This window comes from Girardinichthys multiradiatus, chromosome 7, assembly GCF_021462225.1.
Source record: "Girardinichthys multiradiatus isolate DD_20200921_A chromosome 7, DD_fGirMul_XY1, whole genome shotgun sequence".
Lineage (NCBI taxonomy): Eukaryota > Metazoa > Chordata > Actinopteri > Cyprinodontiformes > Goodeidae > Girardinichthys > Girardinichthys multiradiatus.
The window spans coordinates 4,684,810-4,708,217 of record NC_061800.1 but is presented as its reverse complement, the minus strand read 5'-3'; the positions used below and the strand labels follow the sequence as shown (position 1 = coordinate 4,708,217).

At 39.8% G+C, this 23,408-nt stretch overlaps 1 protein-coding gene across 1 annotated transcript in view; it reads right to left on the bottom strand.

Annotated features, from left to right (window-relative positions):
* The window catches only part of LOC124871248 (diacylglycerol kinase gamma), a 183,215-nt gene that overhangs the window by 11,850 nt on the left and 147,957 nt on the right, over positions 1-23,408 (bottom strand). Inside the window, exon 23 of the mRNA XM_047370405.1 lies at positions 20,809-21,010. Within this exon, the coding sequence (XP_047226361.1) occupies positions 20,809-21,010 (202 nt within the window). The remainder of the gene's footprint in view (positions 1-20,808; positions 21,011-23,408) is intronic.

Sequence of the window (23,408 nt, the reverse complement as noted above, 5' to 3'; positions counted from 1 at the left end):
AAAAGTTCCCTTTCACGTTTTAACTAACGTTTGATTTCAACTTCATAGACTCCAATGCATTCCTAACGTGCGGTTGGCTCTATTCAATAGAATTCTATGTAGAGGAGACCTTACCATGAGAGTGAATGGAGTTATCAGAACGCTGGTTTGTAGTGTATTAATAAAGTTTGACTGACTGACTTATCGGTTTTGTTGACATTCTCTTTAGCACAGCTCCATCTAGTGGATGCATAACGCAACCCCAGTCAAACGTTTGACTGCAGTAGCTTCTATTCTATGCGCTTTATAATCCGGTGCGCCCTATATATGAAAAAAGTTCTAAAATAGGCCATTCATTGAAGGTGCGCCTTATAATCCGGGGCGCCTTATAGTGCGGAAAATACGGTATATATATATATATATATATATATATATATATATATAATTTTTTTTTTTATAGAGGTATATCTATATCTGTTGGGCTTCTTCTTGGCACTCAGACAACAATTCTGAGTGCTACTCATAGAAAGGACACCTTTATGCCATGATCTAAATGTGGTCTAAGGGGCCCAAAGTGTGCCAAGAAAATATACCCCACACCATTACACCAGCCTGAACCGTTAATACAAGGCAGGATGGATCCACGCATTCATGTTGTTGATGCCAAATCCTGACCCTACCATCCGAATGTCGCAGCAGAAATCAAGACTCATCAGACCAGGCAACGTTTTTCCAAACTTTTCCAATATAATTTTAGTGAGCCTGTGTGAGTTGTAGCTTCAGTTTCCTGTTCTTAGCTGACAGGAGTAGCACCCGCGGTGGTCTTCAGCTGCTGTAGCCCATCCACCTCAAGGTTCAATGTGTTGTGCGTTCAGAGATCCTCTTCTGCATGCCTTGGTTGTAACGAGTGGTTATTTGAGTTACTGTTGCCTTTCTATCAGCACAAACTTGTCTGACCATTCTCCTCTGACTTCTGGCATCAACAAGGCACTGGTGCCCACAGAACTGCCACTCACTGGATATTTTTTCTTTTTTGGACCATTCTCTGTAAACCCTAGAGATGGTAGTGCGTGAAAATCCCAGTAGATCAGCAGTTTCTGAAATACTCAGACAAGCTCGTCTGGCACCAACCATGCCATGTTCAAAGTCACTTAAATCACCTTTTTTCCCCATTCTGATGCTCAGTTTGAACTGCAGCAGATCATCTTGACCATGTCTACATGCCTAAATGCATTGAGTTGGTGCCATGTGATTGGCTGATTAGAAATTTGCGTAAACGAGCAGTTGGACAGGTGTACCTAATAAAGCGGCCGGTGAGTGTAGCTTCTTAGCTAATTTCAATCTGCAGTCCCTGGATAAAAACCTTTAAGCAGGTATAAAACATACTTTCATTAAGCCCACATTTCTGTATTAAAAGTGGTTTTTATTGTTCTGATTCAACATTTATATTTAAAATGTCATGTTTATCATGTCAACAGAGTGTTTTCAGTCAGAGGCTTCTTCAGATCTGCTGTAAGACAGACCACTAAAGGAGATCATTCCTGCCTACAGCAATCAGCATCTACAATGGCTCTTTGAAGAAACCTACATAATGAGCTACAACATTTAATTTCCCTTTGGAATTAATAAAGTATTTATGAATTGAATTGAATTTTTATTAGCTATAACTGGACAACCCTCATAATTAACAGAAACACTGTAAAGGCTCGAAAACATCAGTCTGTGTGTAATTAATTTATATAATGTGTTTCACTTAGTGAATTTGGTTCCTAAAATAAATGAACTTTTCAGTAAAATTCTCATTTATTGAATATATCTGTAATACACTAGGAAGTAAACTAAAAAACAGTCTTTGTTTAAGCACAGCAGAATTACCCACGCAAGTTTTTTTCCAATGTTTAAGGCACCATTCCTCTACATAATCAGGTGGTTTTCTTTAAAAAACTATTTTTAACTGCAGTATGGCTGATGTACAGTATTTGTTGATGTGAAGTCATGTTTAAAAAAATAGATTTTTACAAATCTATGTGTCAAAAATGTCATTATTTTGTGTTGTTGTGACATACATTCATTGTATTTTAAGGTAGTTTCTAAGTAAAAAAGCAACTGGATAAGCACAGTCAGCAGAGCAGCACAAACAGCTGAGGCAAAGTGGAAACAGGACATTAAATTGATTTTGCTGTGCAGTACCTCACCAGGAACAGGAATGAAAGATTCTGTCTGCAGCAACTAAAACTCTTACTTACCATGTAAACAAAGCTAGTGTTTCTAAACACAAAGTGGTGATATTAAGGATATATGTAGGACAAATGAGTATTGAGTATTGAACATTTAGACAACTTAAAGACAAAGTTTATACAGACAAATGGCATTGCTGAGAATTACACACAGAAAAAAAACAAACAAACAAAAAAACAAAACAGATGAAACTACTTGTAACAAATGTATGCCCACATACTTCAGGAAGGGTACATGAGGGAACCCACAGGTCTTTTCATCTTGCATTGTGTTGTCAGGAATATGCCAAACATCTGCATATGGAGAATGTATCCCCTGTCATATGCTGGTAATGTAAATAAAGTTTACACGGGATCATCTGTGTCTGGTGAACTTCACTCAATGTCAATGCCAGTTGCTTTGGTAACTGTAATGTGTTTGTAATACTATCGCATGTGTGATGACACCAAAAATGACCCTAAGATGCCCCTATCGCACATCCTGTCATCCAATCTCTCTGTAATAATCAGTCACAGATTTTGTAAAGCTCTGACAAGCCCATTCTAATTTGACACTGTTGCAGTAATCAGTTGAACTAAAAATAAACGCATTTTTTAAAGATCCTGCTTGAACGTTCGTCGTTTAATCCTGGAAGTGTTCTTCAGGTGATAGAAGGCTGACTAAGGGACTGGCTTTATGAGCCTCTGGAGGTTCAGGTCTGAGTCCATCACTACACCCAGATTACGGGTCTGATCTGTAGTTTCTAGTTTTAGTAACTGAAGCTATGTGCAGACTCTTGATCACTCCTCCTTTGGTCCAAAAATTATTACTTCAGTTTTGTTTTTGTTCAACTGAAGAATGTTATGACATATCCACTCATTAATTTGTTCTATGCATCTAGGCAACGCTTGAATAGGTTCATAGTCTACTGGTGACATTGTAATAAAGAGCTGTGTGTCATCTGCGTAACTTTGGTAACAATTTTGTTGTTTATTTTAATCTGAGTACAGCATTACAACAAATCTCTTTTAGTGCTTTTTAAAACCAATTACACCTCACTTTTTGCATACCTAAAAATGACTACAGAGTGGAACGTAGAAAGAAAAAAAGCCTATGATAACCCATCTGTGTCAGATTGTTAATCATCTATTCTTTTATTGAGACAATACAAGTGCCCTTAGTGTTTTTTTGACAAGGTCGATCATTTAGTGTTTATATTAGGAACAGAGGCGACTTCACAGTGTGTGAGAGAGAAGTCAATGTTACACTTCACTGCACTCAAACAGCATTTCACTATTATTTAAAAACAAAGAGAAATTGATGATAAGGTATATGTTTTTGTCATTAGTGTTTCATATTAGCAATTAGAGCAATTAGCATGGTCGGAATTACTAAGAGTAATCATTAGTCTCTATGTGTATTCCCCGTACAGTTAATAGACCCTTGCTTTAACTGTGAGAATCTAATAGGCTGCCAAGATTTTTGCATGTTCTGTGAGTCTTCTTCCCACATTAAAAATGTCCATACTGAATAGTGTTGTTCTTAGTGCTTAGTGAGGTGCATTTACTGAACAGAAAAAAGAACAGACTTAGTTTCTGACTGGGGGATCACAGATCAGGAATGTTCAAGGGTAAAATCCATTGCATTCTTTGCCTCCATACAGTTTATAAGCCTGACAAACACATATTTTTGAGATGTTTCGTTGAGTTTTTTTTTTGTTGAGTCAACACTAAGTTGACAAAAACTTTAATTTGATTTCCAAAGCATATTATCCTTCTCATCACCTCATCCTTTACACCAAAGTGATATCTTATGATTTTTTTTATCAGATGTTTTTATTCATTTCCATTTTGGGCAGCACATCATCTTAAAATTTAAAAAAGATGTGTGATTTAAATGCTCTTCATGTATAGGTTTTACATTTTACAATTAATACCTTCTCCCTTTTCAAATATAATCTCAATGTCTTACATGGCAGCAACAGAAGTGACTGCATGCTCATTATCCTACGTCACGCTATGGCTTCATGCTGCTGCAACAATGTCTCTGCAGAGCTTTCTGGAAACTAATTCTAATAGGATCAGACATCCATAAAAAAAAAAAAAACTGGACAGTTGAAGACTAAAGGATAAGGAGGGGCAGGGTGGGGGTAGAGATAGAGGGACACACAAACCCACAGCAGCTGGGGTGAGACAATTGTGGAGGTCTGTCCTGTTTTCTGTGCCAGTCTGAGAAAGTTTACAGGTCAGAAGACAGATGAGGCAAAAACTCTGTGTGTGACATGAACTATTTTAGGACTGTAAATCATAGCTATTTATATTTTCTGTTCCTGTTCTATAATGAAACATAAACCCCCCTCCCTCACACACCCACCTATACACCTCTACTTCCTCCAAACACCACAAATGGGCATGTCCCTGCACGCAAACCAATGGCATCGCTGTGCTGATTCCCACCTCATCAGATCTCTGCGCTTTGGACTCTCAGGCAGCACTGTTACTTACTCACTGAGGTGGAGCTAAGAATAGTACAGAACAGCCTCTTACATAAAGCAGCCATGGTGCATTCTGGGATGGGATGGCACTTTGTTTTGCCAAGCAGCGGGCAGCAAGAATCATTACTGCTGTGTTGGTTTATTTTCTCTGTTGTGTAGGAAGGTGAAATCAAACACAATCCAATGAAAAGCCAAACAGTTTATATTTTCAATTGTTAAAAATGTTACCCTTCTCCAAAAATAAGCCGAACCTATAAAACCAAATGTCACATACATATTGCACTGATCAGAAATAAATGTAGCTTTTTATTGTGGGCTAATAATGTAAAACTCCACAGAGGTAAAGGGAGTAACTTGGATCATCTCTTTACAGAGTTCTGTTGGCTGGACCGCCCGTATTCCTCAAAAGCAGCATCCTTCCCTGAAAAACAAACTTTACTGAATAACCACAATAGAAACTAAATGTGGAGCCCATGATACATGATGAAGCTGTGTGGAATATTGCACATCAAACCTCCAGTGGAACTAATGTGCAGGTAAGTACCAAGGCTTGAAAAATGAGGCAATGAAGATCATGTTGTGGAACATCAGTAATTATCACGTCTTTCAGGTACGCATGTCTCTGTTGAAGTAGCCCTGTTTTGTAAGCAGCATGTGCATTAAGCTGAAGGATGCTCAGTTGTGTTGACCCAGTCTGTAAGCACAATTCAGGTCAATTCAATGTGTTTATGCAGGGTCAATTCACCATAGACATTATTCCAATGCCAAATTTTTATCAGTGTTTGTCCTTCATTTTCACAGGACTAGATACAAAGAACTAAATGATCAAACATGGATCATTATGTGTTGGATTTACATAGACTCCCAGAATTAGAATTCCCAGAATCTAAAGAATCAACAGCCAACAACCTGACACCAGTCAAGATGGTTTTGTTTGGTAAAAATTAGGAAGCAAATGGATCTGATGAAAAGCTTTTGACAGTGCCTCCCAATGCCTGCTGCAGAGAAAACTGTGGGAATGTGGGTGGATTACAGACTACACAGCCCTTCTAAGTGAGTTTTCTTCATAGGGTGGTCAGGCTCTACCTGAAGGGGGGCTCCAAGAAGAGCTTTTGTTACAGCTGAGCAGGTTTGTGTATCAGCTATATAAATAAACTTGACTTGATCAGAATGTCTCCTGGATGACTCCCTTTGAATGGATGGAATGGTTTATAAACAGATATAATGAGCTTTTTGCCTGGGAATGTTTTATTTTTTAAGTAAGCATTTACATTACATTACATTCTCTCGCTTTATAATATTTTTACTTGTTCAGCACCAGAGATTAAAATGTGAGGACAGGGTCTTTATCAGAAACTCTCCCAAAGTTCTCTCCCAGAAGGTTCTCCCAATAACAAACACGTGTGATCCAGAACATTTTTCAGTTTGATGCTTAAATGGGATTTACATGTATTTTACTATCAAAAAGGACTTTTCCTGAATTTAAAGCATTACAGAGAAGCCTTACAATAGAAGACAAGGATGAAACTGATCAAAACCCAGTGTTCTATGTAATTGTTCATCACAGAGGATATACAGAAATATAGAATACAGAAAATATAAAAACCCATCCTTTCAGTTTTCAATGGAGTGATGAGCTATTATAAACAAGGCTTGTAATTAGAAACTGAAAGCTGAGTCAAGTTCAGAGTAGCTGATCCTTTTATTGTGCCTCAGTTTGAGGTGTTGGGCTATAATTATAAGCAGATATATTTGTGTATCCTTCCTCCACCCACACGCCCTCCTCCTCCTGCCTGTTATTGTCTCAGGGTGGTCCGAGTCCCAGCAGATGGTCAGAGAGAACTACAGTTCACCTTGCCAGCCCCGACAGAGGGAAAGGTACAGGGGAGAGCACTTGGCTACTTGACAAAGAACACAATGTTACCATGATCCAGGACTTAAATACACCAAATGCATGACTCGCTACTGTGATTTAGCCATAGTGTGAAATTTCTCTGCCACATTTTGGTTACCGAATTCTTTCACATTCGGGAAAGAGGGACAGTAAAATTAAAGAAGCTTTCAGAAAAGCTCTAAATGAATATAAATGATCAGTTGCATTTAGAAGATGTCACATAATAACGTTGAGTGAATGCTTTACTGTTCCACTATCCATCCAGCAACTCCACATGTAACTATGCCAAGATCAAAGTAATTATAGTCTGCTGTTTCTGTTGAGTGAGAAGAAAACAATACACCGCTTCTGGATGGAACCAGACTAAAATAGCCTCCATTATTGTGTATCTGAGTGTGAATGCTTTGAGGGAGAGTGGGCAGGGTTTAGTGGAACTGGAAAGCCAAGAAAGGAGGAGCAAGAGAAGGCAAGGTGAAGGTGGGGAAGACAAACATATCGTTAGAAAGACAGGGAGAGTAAACAATGAGTCAAAATGAGAAGACAGAATGTACAAGAGACAGCATATTTCACCCACAGCAGCAGCACCAAAGTAGTAAGAACTGGAACCCAGAATTCTGAAAGCACGGTACTGATTACTCATGACAGGATAAATTCAGTCAAGGTGCTTTCCAACAAGCGGCTGTATGCAGCTAACACACGTTCTGAGACGTCTTTAACTTTGTTGTCTCATAAGAAGACTGGATCATTAGACATTTCTTCACAGCTTTAAACAATTCATCTCTTCTTTTCCAGTTTTATGGACTGAACAGGTCACAAAGTAGGTCAATTGGGTCAATATCTATTTAACCACCTGTGGACTATTGCCACAAATTCGCCTAAAACTGCTTTCAGTCTTAGTGCAGCATACAGGGGTTGGACAATGAAACTGAAACACCTGGTTTTAGACCACAATAATTTATTAGTATGGTGTAGGGCCTCCTTTTGTGGCCAATACAGCGTCAATTCGTCTTGGGAATGACATATACAAGTCCTGCACAGTGGTCAGAGGGATTTTAAGCCATTCTTCTTGCAGGATAGTGGCCAGGTCACTACGTGATGCTGGTTGAGGAAAACGTTTCCTGACTCGCTCCTCCAAAACACCCTAAAGTGGCTGAATAATATTTAGATCTGGTGACTGTGCAGGCCATGGGAGATGTTCAACTTCACTTTCATGTTCATCAAACCAATCTTTCACCAGTCTTGCTGTGTGTATTGGTGCATTGTCATCCTGATACACGGCACCGCCTTCAGGATACAATGTTTGAACCATTGGATGCACATGGTCCTCAAGAATGGTTCGGTAGGCCTTGGCAGTGATGCGCCCATCTAGCACAAGTATTGGGCCAAGGAAATGCCATGATATGGCAGCCCAAACCATCACTGATCCACACCCATGCTTCACTCTGGGCATGCAACAGTCTGGGTGGTACGCTTCTTTGGGGCTTCTCCACACAGTAACTCTCCCGGATGTGGGGAAAACAGTAAAGGTGGACTCATCAGAGAACAATACATGTTTCACATTGTCCACAGCCCAAGATTTGCGCTGCTTGCACCATTGAAACCGACGTTTGGCATTGGCATGACTGACCAAAGGTTTGGCTATAGCAGCCCGGCCGTGTATATTGACCCTGTGGAGCTCCCGACGGACAGTTCTGGTGGAAACAGGAGAGTTGAGGTGCACATTTAATTCTGCCGTGATTTGGGCAGCCGTGATTTTATGTTTTTTGGATACAATCCGGGTTAGCACCCGAACACCCCTTTCAGACAGCTTCCTCTTGCGTCCACAGTTAATCCTGTTGGATGTGGTTCGTCCTTCTTGGTGGTATGCTGACATTACCCTGGATACCGTGGTTCTTGATACATCACAAAGACTTGCTGTCTTGGTCACAGATGCGCCAGCAAGACATGCACCAACAATTTGTCTTCTTTTGAACTCTGGTATGTCACCCATAATGTTGTGTGCATTTGAATATTTTGAGCAAAACTGTGCTCTTACCCTGCTAATTGAACCTTCACACTCTGCTCTTACTGGTGCAATGTGCAATCAATGAAGAATGGCTACCAGGCTGGTCCAATTTAGCCATGAAACCTCCCACACTAAAATGACAGGTGTTTCAGTTTCATTGTCCAACCCCTGTATGTATCCTACAAATACCAGCTGATGCCTATTCAGCATTTACTACATATCATATTGCAAGCACTGAAGACTAGCAGTCAGAATTCCACATATTTATTACATATATTATATATATTGTTAGCACTATAACCAGAACTCTCCCCATTTATGCATTTGTTTTCTCAGGGTACTCCTTTCTTCCGATAGTCCATCGATATGCATGTCAGGTCAATTCAGTTTCAGTCAGTCATTTTCAACCATAGTGGGTCACGGGGGAGCAGCAGTCTATGGGCGAGATGCAGGATACACCCTGGACAGGTTGCCAGTCCATCGCAGGGCAACACACAAACAACCTGAATTGAAACAACCATGCACACACTCATTCATACACCTAAGGGCAATTTAGAGTGACCAGTTAAACTAACAAGCATGTCTTTGGACTGTGGGAGGAAGCCAGAGTACCTGGTGCAAACCCATGCATGCACAGCAAGAACATGCTAACTCCACACAGAAAGACCCCTGGCCAGGAAACGAACTCAGGACCTTCTTGCTGCAAGGCAACAGTGCTACCAACTGCACCACCGTGCAGCCCCAGTTCAGTCACAATTCAATGCATTTTATTTATATAGCGCCAATTCACAACACATGTTGTCTTGAGGCACTTCACAAAGTCAGGTAAATACATTCTAATTAATCCTAACCATTGAACAGTGCAGTCAGATTCAGTTATTTATTCAAATTGGATAAAAAGGTCAACTCGTCTATCTCTAAGTTGCTCTTAGGTGAGAATGTTTGTATGTTAGTGCATGGTTGTTTGTCCTGTGTCTTTATGTTGCTCTGTTATGAACTGTCAATCTGTCCAGGCAGTAGATCCATTACATGTCTGAGCCAAAAAAAAATTTTGGATCCATATGCAATTTTCTAAAAACAAAAATGGTAATGAAAAATGTTAAATTTGCCAGAAAAATATGTAATTTCAGTCCTGGTCAACAAATAACTAGAATAATGCCATAAAAACTTTGACCTGATCCAAATCTTTCACCAAAATTGTTTCTAGTAATTACTTCATGGATAAAACGAGTTACCTCCTTATATTAAATTTGAAAATGAGTCTGTCAAATGACATGATGAAAAGCAATGGAACAAGTGGTAATTTCTGCCATTCTTCCCAAGCACTGGACATTCCTTCAAGTTGAAAAGAAGAGGGACTTTAAATCTGACAGAAAATATAAAAAGCTGAGAACATCAGACACAGTTACTATTACATGTCCTATTGATTAGATTTGTACTATTTGGTTCACGACAATCCAGTCAACAAGAAAAAAATGGCTTGTTTGAGGTTTCTAAACCACTCTAGAACTAATTTCTTCTAAAAAGAAAACAGTGGCACAGCTGATGTCTGCAAAGCTGCATCTAAATATTCAAAAGACTTCTGCAACATTGTTCTCAGGTCAAATAGGTGCTATTTGGTCATATTTAACAGCAGGATCTTTGGCAAAAAACAAAAACAACAACAATAAAGCTTAGAATGCCATCAGAATGATTATCATTAAAGTGGTGCTTTATTCTATGCTACCTGTTCACTTATAAGTTGAAACTGTGTGGTTACATATGTGGACGAATACACTTCCAGTGTGACTTGTTCAATTGTTTTTTGTTAACTACTTTTTTGTAGTGACACCTCCTTGATGTTACCGTGACAATAGTGCTTTTAAACACAGCAACATAGCTATGTCACCTCTTGCTTGCATTATGACCTATGTATGAGTATGTTTTGGCAATAATAATAATCATAATAATAATAACATGTGTGGAGTTAGTGTTAACACTTGTAAACTTGATGTGGCCTCATGTATTGTATTTATATGCAACTCTTTCAGTTTCATCTGCAGCAGGAAGGTATGGAAATTTAATCCTTGAGAACAAAGGAAATAAACACGGGAGGGAACTAATGCTGATAATAAAAACTGAGGAAGAAAGTGAAGACACACTTTACCACAGACACTTATCAATTTAAAGGCTCACTTTTTTAATTTAATGATGTACAGCAGTTCAAACCATGAATGGAAAGAAAACAATTATTGTTCAAACGGTTTTGACTTTGTATGAGTGTCTGCTCCTGTTGCCTATAGGTGGTGACGACTATACAAAAGTGTGTTGTGATATTTCTTCTAGTCCACAGAGGTACATGACCAGCTTTCTTTGAACGGATTATAAGGAAGGTTTATACTGTCTTTAAGGCTTTAAAAGATGTCATCAGTAGAAGGATGAACAGAAACAAAGTGATTGAAAAAACAGCTGGTAAGCACCTTAATTCCTAAACACATTCTGACTTAATTCTCATTATAGAGGTTTGATCAGGCATTTGTTTTTCCCTGGACAGTGTGAGCTGAAACAAATACCACATTAAGATATGTAACACACATGTAGCACTCTTGGGGGACCTTTCACAAGAATAAAGACCTAGCTAAGCTCTCGGAATATGGCTTGATTGCAGCAAATTTTGGAAAATCTTCTACAGCGTGAATATAACTCTGACAGTGCTCTGATTTTAGTACTCACATACGCTAGATCTGTCATCACTCTCTCAGATCACATCAGGATACAGCTCTGTGTTTGGGAAATCACGTTGCGTCATCATAGCGCTTCTTTGCCAAGATATGTGGACCATTGCTTTTGCACCCAAAAGGCTAGATTTTACTGGTAGAAGGCGTGGATTGGAGGTTAGAGCCACAAACTGAAAGCATCTCATTAACTTATTGGTTGTAATTCCAGAGGTGGCAGGACACAACGAGCATGGTAGATTGCAATTATTTTCTTTAAGTACTTCCTGACTGGTATGGCTATGGAATGAGTCATAGCCAAGGAATGACAAGCATGGCCAGTTGTTCTTCAAATTCTTGACATCAAAACTACTCCCATGCAAACAGGTTCTTCCACGCACCCAAGACATCCATAGTGTCTCACTGTAATAAACAACCACTGAAACCTCACTATGGAAATGTGCATGCTCCAAATGCTCAAGCTTTATCATGTGCAATAGGACGTCTACTGTCTTCCTAATACCGCTGGAGACCCCATCGAGTTCCTGCAAAGACCTGGCAAACGTTTTTATGTTTATAGCTGTGTTTTTAATCTATTTGAAGAGGCCCTGACACCTAGACATGTTGAACCTAGTGACATCCTTTGGCACAAACAGCAAACTACAATAAACTGAAAAGTCCCAAAAAGTTCTCTAAAGCCAAGATAGGGAAAAGCAACAAAAACAAACAAATAAACCTGCATTGTCTGTGGATACAAAACAACTTTCTAAAAAAAAAAGAAAAGTCTTTTCTTTGTGATTTTACACTAAGCTCATAAAACATTACCACAATAAAATTCAGTTTCAGCTAATTTGAATCAAATTTGTTCCTTGAAAGAAAATCTTTCAATTTTTTCAGTGTTTCCCAGATTTTGAAGAAATGAAGGAAAAATCCTGGATCATGTTCATGTTGAACGACAAATTTAATTGAAGTCTACGTTAGGCAGTGTTAGGGAAGTTCTGTATTTTGCATTCTGTTGCACATTTGTGAGCAGGTTAACACGGTTTCCTTTTAGAAAGAAGACTTGAGGCTCGAATCCTGGTCGGGGCCTTTATGTGCGGAGTTTGCATGTTCTCTGCATGCATACACACATTTTTATCATACCAAAGATAGACCGATGCATGTTAGGAAACTGGACACTAGGTGTTTGTATATGAATGGTGGTTGATGTTGGCTCAAGCCCCCTGCAACTATCAAAGATTGAGTGTAGAAATGTATGAATACTTAGAAAAGATCAGCATTGGAATTTACTGAGTTGGTGCATCTCTCCACAAGCTGTCATGAAACATTGCACACAAACAGATCTACAAACTGTGAGCTTCAAAGGATGAGGAAACAAATGAACCTCTGCAATCACAAAACCTCATGGTGGAGGTATTTAAACCTAGGTTATAGAGCCTGGGTTTTCCTTTGTTTTCTGTGCAAACCCAGAGTGCAGAGACACTGTCTCAGTTTCATCACAGAGTTCAGATGTGGCCAGAGCTTCTTTCACTTTCCCTGCGACTCGAGCTAATTGCATTATCTGCAGCTAATGGGTTTAATAGCTTGAGTTTATAGTACCAGAGAAAGCAGCAGCCATAAACAGTTAGCAGCATGATAAACATGCCGGCTTGCGGACACACAGGTCCGGAGCGTAGGCACGCAGTTTTACTCTGAAAACAGAGCACTGGTCTCCGACGGCAGTTTCCACACACCATTAACATGAAAGTCTCTTCAAACGAGGGTAAATCCTGAGGGACGATTTTGAACAGAGAAGATTCCATCACAGAGCTGCAATGAGAATCACTCACTCAGTTTCTGTATCCTTTTAGTCCTGCTTAGGGTCAGAGGATGGTCAGAATCAAGATACACTTCTGCATAAATGCAAGGGTGTAACTGTGTTTTCAAACAACAGTCATTATAAAATAGTTGCACTGTTAATGCCAAATGTTGTTCATGTTTTAAATTATAAACAGAAAATAGCAAAAAGGCGTGCGGCAGCTCAGGGTTGTAATTTTCCACTCATTTTCCACAGTTTAGGGCTGTGTTATGATGTGCAACTGAATCAGAACCCAGAATCCTACTCTGGTCAGTGTGTTAAATGACAAAGAAAAGTAAGGAACGTTTGGATTCCCTTCATTAAGAGGCTTCTGGCTTGGAATGGGGTCAGGAGTTCAAACTTGGTACAATATCTGCAAAGGTTCTTACGCCCATCCTAAGATGAACTGCTTTGTGCAGGTTCTGTTCTGAAGACCTCGACACGACTGACGGAGTCAAAGAGCCAGAGTTTTTTAGACTGAAGCAGGACAGGAAAAAATCTCAAATCAAAGCACCATGGCACGTACAGTACAGAATCTATTATAAATTAATATTATATTAATATATATCAATAATTTCTAAAAAGCAAAACACTCCCAGATCATCACACTGCCACTGCAACTCTCCTATAAACTTTCCACGGTAAAGAAGACGTTGACCTTGTTCTGAAAGTTGTTTGATTTGGATCCACAGATGATTTCTCGATGCATCTCTAATTTCAGTTGTTATTTTATTGAGTTAATAAGGCAGTACTTTTACCAGCACATTTTATACTTCCCTTCATAGTGAAGCTTATACATAGGGAAGGCTTGTTTAAGCCATGATTTTAGTTTTGGAGGCCTAGACTGCTGGAGGACCAGAAATCATGAGCACCTCCTCTTCACATTTCCCTTTTATTCTTGATGATATTTAGGGTGATCAGAAACCAAAAAACCAAATGCGGGACAACAAGGATCCTTATGAGGGACATTGTGGGACACATTGCCAACACTATGATGATCCCTCCATGTGAAATTGGGAAAATAACTTTGGTAAACTTCACAGAAATCCTTCAGAGATCACCTTTTCACTGGCCTAGTTTTTTTTTTCTTTTCCGTGACACTTTCCAGTATATTCTGTTGAGGGACACCGGGACAGTAGTGAAAAATGCGGCACAGTAACGCACAAATCGTCATCCGTACGGGTATTGTGTATACCATTATAGTTATAAAAGTTTTCTGTATTCTTCTAAGCAGATATTACTTGCCACTGGCATTAATGTTTGTCTCTGTCTCCTTCCTGTCCTCTCAGCCCCCAGTTGGTTATGGTAGATGGCCGTTCCTTCAGAGCCTGTTGCTGCTAGAGATTTTTTCCTGATAAATGAGAATGTTCCTCTCCACTGTCTGAAGGCGGATTATGTCGAAGTGAAGATTGATACATTTTTGTCTCATTCTTTGGAACTGCATAGGTTTATTTGGACTGGAACAAATGTGTAGGATGGCTGTGACTACAAAGAATCAACTGAATGTAGCTGGATTTAAAATGGGCCTGGCTGGTTTTATGTAAAGGGCCCTGAAGTAAACTTGGTTGTGATATGACTTTTTATAAATTAACAGGACACTGGTTAGTACTGCTGCCTTGCAGCAAAAAAGTCCTGGATTCAAAATCCAGCCTGGGGTCTTTCACCAGGGAGTTTGCATATTCTCACTCTGCATGCATGGGCCTTCTCTGGGTACTCTCTAAATTCCCCTTAGGAGTGAGTGCATTGTTGTTTGCCATGTGTGGTCTCTGTGCTGCGATGTAATTGATTGGCAATCTGTGAACCAAGCCATTCGCCCAATGAGTGTTGGAGATAGACTCAAGCCCCACTTCCAGCAAGCCTGCATGGATAAGCAGGTATAGGCCATGGATGGATGGATAAAATACCTGAGTTGAACTGAATTTTCCAAAAGTATAATCATACGCTCAGGTTTTTGTTGTCACTTTTCTATCTTATAAACGTCCAAAAATTTTGAGATATGTTGGAGATAGGCACCAGCCCCCCAACCACCGACCCTACAAGGACAGGTATAGACAACGGATGGATGGATTTTCTATTTGAGACAGCAGGCAGTGAAGTCATTTCTCATACCCATTTCTGTAATGTGTGCATAGAGTGGTTTTACAATATCTTGTTGGAAAATGCCTGATGTGAATAACATAACGTGGTTTTAAAAGCAACATATGTTGCCCTAAAATCTCTGCTATGCGTTTATCCATTACTGCCATGACTAACATGGGAATAAGCTTTGCCAAGAACATGATAAAATCAATAAAACAGATTATTTAATGAAGTTCACCCTTCCTCTGACCGTCTTTGTACTTTCTCTACTCTGGTATCTGCCTTGGCATCATGCTAACATCTCCATGGAAACAAGCTTCTGTTCAGTGAAAAATCCTTGGTACAAGCATGGAGAGGGTTAGTCTCCATCGTTTGTGGCCATCAAATGCAGACACCCACTGCAGCTGCTGAAAGCTGCAATGATGGACGCAGTTTTATACCCCCACGCTGCGTGAAGGATTGTGGAAATTCAACTGACAGGTTGTGGAGCTGAAAAAGCCCGACCAAAAACATAACACTATATTTACAACTAAGGGAAGCACTTTGTCTTAACTGCTGCCAAATTTAATGTGCTTTTAAATCCTTCCATTTCTCACCAAAATCATTCAGTTGTGGTCTATATAAAGTGGAACTGTAATGCTTTGGTCTGAACTTGTTATTGTAGCTCCATAGGCCCCTCTTCTACCCCTGTTCTGAGGTGTGTCTGAGAGCAATTCCTTTTAGTGCGGTCTCTTTAAATGCTACTGATGGTTGGTCGGGCTTGCTGCTCTGCTGGCTGCCATGTCCGGAGGGGAGGTCAGGGAGGTGGGCTGGAGGGGTTTCAGTGTGTGGGGTGGGGGTGGGGTGGAGGGATGTTGTGTCCTCTTTTTGGATGTGGGGTCACCGGCATTTGAATCGGCTGAGGGGTAATGATGGAGCTGAGCTGGTTAATGTTTCTCTCTGGGCTGTCATTGCAGTGGCAGGGGGCATGGTGGGGGCCGCCAGCCCCAGGTGCCTGCTGCTGGTCCTCTTGCTGGGTGAGTTTGTCGCATCTTGATGTGGGATCAGGGGTTTCGTTGTGAGCACTGTGCTTGGTGGTGTCTGCTCTGTTGCACCTGTGGGTGGAGGCTGGGGTGGCATTGCGGAGGGACCTTGCTTTGCCACCGCACTGTGTGGTGGGGTGGAGGATGCAGTGGGTATGCTTGGAGCGGGGTCGTGTGTGGAGCTTATCTGTGGGGGTGTGCCCTTGTGGGGTGTCGGGGTCTGGGCCGGGGTTGCTTGGGTTCGGGCATTGCTGACGCTAGACTGTCTGTCTCTACCCTGGAAGGAAGGGGACCACCTACTGGGTCCGGGGGCTGGTTACCCCTCCGGGGTATCGGCACCTCGGGTCTCTGGGTCCTTGGCCGTCTATGGATCTGCATAGACGGCTGCCAGCAGGGCCTGTGGGCTAATCGCTGCAGCTCCCTGATCCTTCTGCACTGTGGCTGCTGGGTGGTTCCCCTGGGACTCTCCCCTGCTCTTCCCTGGGGGGGTTGCGGTAGTCCCGGCGGTGGTTCTCCTGGGGTTCCCGTGCTCTGGGGAGCCTTTGGATGTCTGTCGATTGGATCTCCTCCGTATCTGTATCTGGTCCAGCGGGGTAGGACTGTGGCTCCTCACTCGCTATTGCATTTTCTATGGAAAAACCTTGTATGTACAAGTGCGCTCACTCTTAAACCCACAGGTATTTAGATCCAGGTGTTAACAGATACACAGATGTTCTATACTGAGCCACAGTTACCACCTAATATATTTTGCATTTATTAGTACCGTGCATTTTTGGTAACAATACTGTTATTATATATGTTTCTGCAGGTGTAGAAGCAAGCAGGGTGTTATCTTCTAATCTCTTCACCCTTCTTTCTCTCATCACATCTTCTTGGCACTCAGACAACAATTCTGAGTGCTGCTCTGCCAGACAGGACATGGTAAAAATAAATAAATAAATAAATAAATGCTATTGAGGCACTTTACACCCCGACCCCGTCTAGGTCAAAGAGCGTTCCATACCAGCGAGTTTGGCCATATTTGTAGTTTGATAACAGAGATGTTATTATCTAGTGCCACAGAAACTTGTTATTCCCAAATTGATTAAAAGATGTCAACAACGGAAGACTTGCCCATCCAATCTTACATGTTCGAGCCGAGTCTGACCCAGAGCGACAGCAGAAGACACGATGCTACTACTATCAGAAAAATGGCCAGGACGTCATTATCAACACAACAAATTCAAGTTTACCATAAGTTTTGTTGTTATTTTAGCGTTATTTGCAGCTTACCGCATTGCTGTGTCCATTGTTTACATAGACAGAAGGAACGGCCACTTAAAAAGGCACTTGTACTTGAAGTGCTTCAAGCAGACGAAGAGAAATTTCCCCACTGATGTGGATACATTTATATGAAAAATAAAATTTAACCAAAACTTCAAAGAGGTTCTGATGCTGGGGGACACTTGCAGCTTCGACATACTTGACCTTGGACAACAAAATTGCAGCGTGAAATAAAAATGGCAGATACACAAAAAGTGGTTAGCCGGACGTCCACGACTTTATTAGACGGTTCGGCAGCAAATACTGTGACCTGAAAGTTAAAAAAACATTATATATGATAGAGAAAACAGAACGGACAGAAAAATATGACCCAAACAGAATATTAAGATATCTCCGCAACACCTGGAAAGACTAAATTCAACTTTTCTGCACTCCAAAATGTATTTAGAGGCTAAAAAAGTGTATTTTGCATATGTCCCAATGTCCCAACCAATGTTTCAGTTGCTTTCCATACTGACCAGAATGCATGGCACAGACACGGGGCTTCAGTAACCTCTCTTTTACTGTTAAAATCAATGAGAAGTGTGAAAAATGCAGATGGTAAGATAGAGTACATGGCATAAATTATAATTGTGCTAGCCACGCACATGAAATAGGCTGTGCTTGTTTAAAGTCAGCGGTGTAAAATCAGGCTGTTCAGCTAGTTAGGGATGCAGCTGATAAAATCACTGACAGTACAACTGTAGAAGTCCTGAAATGATCACTAAAAAATATTAATTAGGACCCATAGCTGATACCTGGATACCCTAAATGAACACATCCCAAATTTTACATTTATGAGTTCATTTAGAACAGTGTTCCATTTTTGTTCAAGCACAATATCTGTCGAGAAACACATTTCCTGTAAAAACTGATTATAGGAAGGCTCCTCCCTCTTAAAAATTCTATCTGTCATTATTGATCAGCTGAAGGACAATGGCCAATCAGAGATGGGCCTGATACTGGCATCATTTTCAATCAGATATTGCATGAAGTCTATTTACTTTACCATCCAGCTGTCCAAGCTCCATGGTTCTCTGTAACTTACACTGCAAAAAGTCAAAGTTGAAACTTCTGTTATAGGCCTTCTCTAACTATGAACCTCTTTCAATAGACATTAGCAATGATCATAGAGAAGCAATGGTTACTGCTCATCAATCTGGGAAAGATAAAGAGAAATTCCCAAACTCTCAGGAATCTAAAACATTTAGGTCCCAATTTTCCCAGGAGTCGATGCCCAAGGAAGTTCTCCAATCAGGTCGGGCACTAACAAAAGCCCCAAGAAATATAGTTTTTATAAACAGGTTTCCCAGATATCGGCTCGTACAAAAATAAATGAAACAAAAGGTATAGCCTCTCCTTACATAAAAGATGACCGTAAATGTAGCCGTGAGGATGAAAATATGCTGACACATGCTATTGGCAGAGGTGCAAGCAATAGCAGACATAACACACCATAACATTCTTTAAAAAAGCTGTACAAAATAGATAGTAGCTAAAAGGTTAGATATGGAGTCCTCTGAGATACTTTATATCTTTATACATTTCATAAGATGAAACAAAAACCATGACTAATCAACACTCGGCTGTGTATGTTTGCAGCTCCAACAAGCTCAAAATATTTCTCCAAGCCACAAGTTCCTGGATAAATACTTGATCCTTTTGATTTCCAGTAGGCACCAGCTTCTCATACAACAGAAAAAAATAACCAAACTATTTCTGTTATAGCAAAATACAACAATACAAATCTGTGCTGTCAACATAATGGCTTTTAAGAATCTTCTCATGCATGTCAGCCCTAAACGTCATAACCTTTCACCACATTTAAATATCAAAAACAAATATTTTGATTAAACTCTTTTATAACCTAAACTACTGTACGTATAACTGGAATTAGTACTGGGGACAAACTTTGTAACTATAAAGTCAATTAGAATGATTCTGTGAGTGACATTTCTTACATGTTCTTCTTGTATCTTACAGAGGCCACTGCCAGGTCTGAACAGTAAAGTAGAAAATGCTTTTCTGTTTACACAACCTGTTATATAACTGACCCCATTTATTTAATCAGGACAACGTCGCGTGTGATACAGTATTACAGGTCATTGTATGGATTCATGTACATCAGCTTTCATCACTTCCTGTTCCAAAAGGCAGCTGTATTGTCCGATAAATGACCCATACAGGAGGTTTGTTCCTGTAACATAGTTTCCCTGGCAACAGCTCAGGACCTCATTTTAACTATCTTGACATTCCAGTGGTGCTTGAGCGGCACTAAGGCTGACTAAATGTGTACTTTTACAGCAGATTTCTTAATTGTTTATAGCTCCTTAATTGAAAACTGGCAGCATGTTTGAGCAGGATGGAATTTTCTCTTCAAATTAAGAGATGTTTCAAATATAAATAATGACTGTTTTTGTGACTAAATGTTAGCACTAGTTTGAAATTAGTTCTAAGAGGTCTCAAGATAATAAACAAGTTTTGGTCTTCAACCAAAAGAAAAACACTTCATTGCCAAAAGTATTTGTCTGTCTACTTTTACATGTAGACTAACTTTGATAACATTCTATTCTTAATTCTTAATTAAGGTCCTATTTGTTGATTGACCCACTGTTGTCAGCAACAGCAACTTTAACTATTCTGTAAACATCTACCACAAGGTTTAGGAGTGTGTTTATAGATAGATGAGAAAATCAGAATTGCAGCCTCTGCTCTAATTCATCTCAAAGGTGTTCAAGAAGGTTGAGGTCAGGACTGCAGGTCAGTCAAGTTTCTCCACACCAAACTTTATACACCTATTTAGTGTGAATTTGGAAATGGAATTAGGTGGAGTTGTTTTTTAACTAAACGTTAGTGTGTAGAGAACCAAGTCCCTGCCACTACTTTGGTATACAGAGGAGTTTACTCATGACTGCAAGGAGCTGGAGTCCTGGGTGGCAAATCAAGTTCAAATCATAAGCCGTCCACCGTTGCACTTGACAATATGAGGTGTCTGTGCTGATATCTCCATTTTGGTGTTATCTGAAAGGACAATGCAAACCTACAAATATCTGTGCTGCCTTGTTTTTAAAGGGTTCCTCGTGGTAACGATTCCAATCAAGTTTACCTACTTTTTTCTGCCTCTATCAATTTCAAACTTAACAAAACTAACTTAGGCTGCTAGACTCTCAGATTGCATTTTGAGGTCTTTAGAAATGTTAACTATTGTGATTTATCCTCTTCCCATTATTCCTTATTTACAAAATGATCAGGATTTTCAAGAAAAGGTTTATCCTCAGTGACTCACCTTGCATACAAAACTTGAGCTCTTTAGCATCTGTAACAGTGCCGGCAGGCATCCTGTCGGCAACCTTCTTGCTCATTCGGTTGTAGTTCCGTCTCTTCTTTGTCTCACCCCAAAGGTTGGAGCCTCCATGCATGCTGGGAATGTTCAGAACAGCTATGCCCTCTAAGGACGTATTGCTGAGGTCCAAGATAATCCCGTCACACTGTGGAGGCAGAAAATTGACACACGCAAATTCATTGTCATAATATCTAAGTTGAAAGATTATATTTTCATTTGATGCTAGATGAGGAAAACGATCCAAGGTTTAAAACAGATTTAAATAAATTCTAAAATGGAACTCTTTCAAATGCAATTATTTGAGGACCAGAAAACATTCTAATATACTAAACAACTGCATTTTGATTATTGGTCTAAATGATACTATTTCAGCTGATTTAAGTCAGCTAAAACCAAACTGTTGTCTCAGTGCAGACAGCAAGCCAGTCCTTTGCCAAGATGGCCCTAAAATATAAAAAAAAACATGACTCCAACAAAAGCATCTCCAACTAAAGCATCACCTGGGAAATGTAAGTACTCCCTTCTACTGTAGATTTAGCTATAACATATGTTAACATCATGCAAAATGATCTGATCCTAATTAGTCTTCATATGAGGTAATTATAGCATACATCAATAAAACATGCCACACATTTTCCTATAAACTGTACATTTTAGATGCTCATGAAGTCCTCTATATACCTCAGTATTTCGGAGTCAGATGTAAGCTTGTCTGTCTGACTGCTGGACCTAAGTCCAAACTGGGCTACCAACAGGATGATGATCCTTAACAGTGCAACAAATCCCCACAGAATAGCTGAAAAGATAATCAGAGTTGCAATGGCCCAGTCAATGTATAGACCACAACTTAATTGAAGTCAGGTGGAGGGACTTTACAAAAGCTGTGAAGAAACAAATGTCTACAAAGTTCAAATTACGGATAATTTCACAAACTACTGAAAAATGAGGTGTACTTAGTATGTTACACAACTTTTCCATCCTGGCTTTGATAAATAATGTGGAGTGTTAATAAGTCAGTTTTGTATAGTATGCTTGAGGTCATATTTAAAAATGTAAGATCCCTGCAATGATCAGTTTGTCTTTAATATATCCTAATAAATTAAACTTTAGAATTGAAGAAGGGTGTACTTTCTCTTTACCCTCACTGTCTGTATGAATCAGTCAGATATTTGGTTGAACTAACATGGAACTCTGAGAGTTTTTTTGTGTCATATCATACCAGACGGAGCACAAACAAGTCCAAGCTCTGAATGGCAGCGTGAAATGATTTCACAAGTAGAAACACTGATCTCCTGTTCTGAGGGAGAACAATTCTGCATAATTAAATGTCAAGTATCTTTGAGCATAAATCTGCCTGTGCGCAGCTTGGAGAAAAATAAAAAAGACTACTTTATTTAATTGAGCTATTAAAATCTTGTGTCCCGCCCCTTTCTCAGATTTCAACCTTTTTTAGTCTGAACATGATCTAACTGTGTCAGTCCTTTATTAGGAAATGGTGGAAGATGCAAAAAGGTTTACATAACAAGTGAGGACAAGACATGGGCAAAGAGTGGCATCACTTTTCTACGGACGACCGGTGCTGGCTGGCAGCAGATCACTGGGTCAGAGACAACAAGCACACCCAGATTCATAGGGAGGCTGATGGGCAAATGTGGACAGATGAGGACACAGTGCTGGTGAAATGATAATTGTGTCTGTTATTGTTGATCTAATTACTGTGAGAAATCCTAAAACTGATGACCTGCCTTTTTAGATAAACATGGACAGGGAAAAAGGTCTGCTTTACCCTGAGTGCCCTTCATTTGTAGCTTAACAAAACATTTTTAAGAAAAGATACCTCTCTCTAAGCAGTGCGGGTGGAGGGAAGGGAGGGTTGGTGTTTATTACAATCTTTAAAATCAGCTGCTAAGGGGGAAAATAATGAAATAATGCCAAGTTACAGTATTTTTTCACTCAAGTGCTTTTTTGAATTTTGAATTTTTCAAATTCAAGTGCTTTGAGATTATTATTGTTGTGGAGTATACTGTATATAAACTGATTTCAATTGAAATGATCACTTCACTTTTTACATTTTGTGACACCCCATGGAAAAACGTATGTGTTTATTGAGATTATATGTGATTGATCATCACATAGTAGTGCAGAATTGTAGAGAGGAAGTAGTTTTTTTTTTTGTTTGTCAATAAAAATCTAAAAAGTGCGGCATACATTTGTATTCAGTCACCCTAGGTTAATACATTTTGTAATTTTTCAGAATCAGCATTATTGCCAAGTTTGTAAAGACAAACAAGGAATTTGACTCCAGTACACTCTCTCAATAATAAAGAATATCTTTTTTAAATGTACATATACACACAATTGATTTTACAATGGAATATAATGTGAGATCAGTCCAAGTATCCATGGTGTTGTTCTGGAACTCTGACTGTCAAGTGTTCATCAGAGAAACACCCTGGGGGAAGAAACTGTCTCTGTGGCGGCTGGTAAAAGCCTAAACAGTTTGTGTGCAGGGTGTGTGGGGTCTGTGGAGATTTTAGCTGCCC